Source organism: Merops nubicus, unplaced genomic scaffold (genome assembly GCF_000691845.1).
Source record: "Merops nubicus isolate BGI_N331 unplaced genomic scaffold, ASM69184v1 scaffold11370, whole genome shotgun sequence".
In the NCBI taxonomy this organism is placed as follows: domain Eukaryota; kingdom Metazoa; phylum Chordata; class Aves; order Coraciiformes; family Meropidae; genus Merops; species Merops nubicus.
In genome coordinates this window covers 2,986-3,981 of record NW_008584883.1, presented here as the reverse complement: position 1 = coordinate 3,981, position 996 = coordinate 2,986, and the positions used below count along the sequence as shown (strand labels likewise).

Genomic DNA, 996 nt, shown 5'->3' with positions numbered 1-996 from the left:
GAGCTACAGGCTCAGCAGGGACTGAACAAGCTCAGGTGTCACCTGGGGGGACAACCCTGCACAGAAAGGTGACCCCAGGCAGTTGAAGCAAAGGGGTGGAGGTCTCACCGTGGGGAAGTCCTCGAGCACCTGCCTGTCCTTCTCCTTGCTCTCTGTGTATTTCCACTCTGGTTGGTAGAGGAAGGAGTGGAACTCGTGCAGCATGGGGACCTTGACATCCAGGCTGATGGTCATGTCATCCTCTATAGTGTCCAGGGCACGCAGCACTAGATAGAAGATACAGACAGCATGTCTGGGGAGGGGGAGAGAAAAACAAGCCTCTGTTACTTGGGGTGGCCCACGAGGCAGGACCAACTGCCTCAGCTAACCCCACAGCCCTCAGCAGAGGTGCCCTCAGCTCAGGGGGACACACCCCAGCACCCCCGTGTCCTCCAGGCCCTGGGAGATGCAAGAGTTTCACAATCCACTGTCCTGTTGCAAGCAGAGTGGTGCTTCAGCTGCCAAGCAGAATGAGGAGAGGTGATGGGAGAACCTTCCTGGTCCCCACCAGTGCCTCCTACAGTTTAGGAGGTGGCTTGGGTCAATGGATGTCCACATCCAGCCCCTCCTCCATCACATCACACCAGCTCCCACTCCAGGATTTATATAAACCATTCTGTAGTGGTTTGGAGGGGAAGGGACCTTGAAAGGTCATCGAGTCCAACCCCCCTGCAGGGAGCAGGGACATCTGCCACCAGATCTACAGCCAGCAGCTGTCCCCTGCAGTGCAGGAACATCAAAGGGATGCAGCAGAAATGTGCTGCTCTAATCCCAGGGTGACAGGAGCCTGTCAGGATGGAAAGTAGCAGCAGCAGCACTTCCCACCTACCTTCCTTCCTCATCACCCCCTTGAACCCCCACTCTGAGCAACACAGGTGCCTCCACGCAACCTCCCCATGGGCTGACTGCTGCAAAAGCTCCAGCATGCCTGAGCTGGGTTGAGAAAATTGGGGTTTC

The 996-nt window shown here is 56.7% G+C and overlaps 1 protein-coding gene across 1 annotated transcript in view; it reads right to left on the bottom strand.

The window, feature by feature from the left end:
• Positions 1–288, bottom strand: part of FDFT1 (farnesyl-diphosphate farnesyltransferase 1) — a 6,632-nt gene extending 6,344 nt beyond the window's left edge. The window contains exon 1 of the mRNA XM_008945736.1: positions 109–288. Within this exon, the coding sequence (XP_008943984.1) occupies positions 109–234 (126 nt within the window). The 5' untranslated portion in view covers positions 235–288. The remainder of the gene's footprint in view (positions 1–108) is intronic.
• Between the last annotated feature and the right edge of the window lie 708 nt (positions 289–996).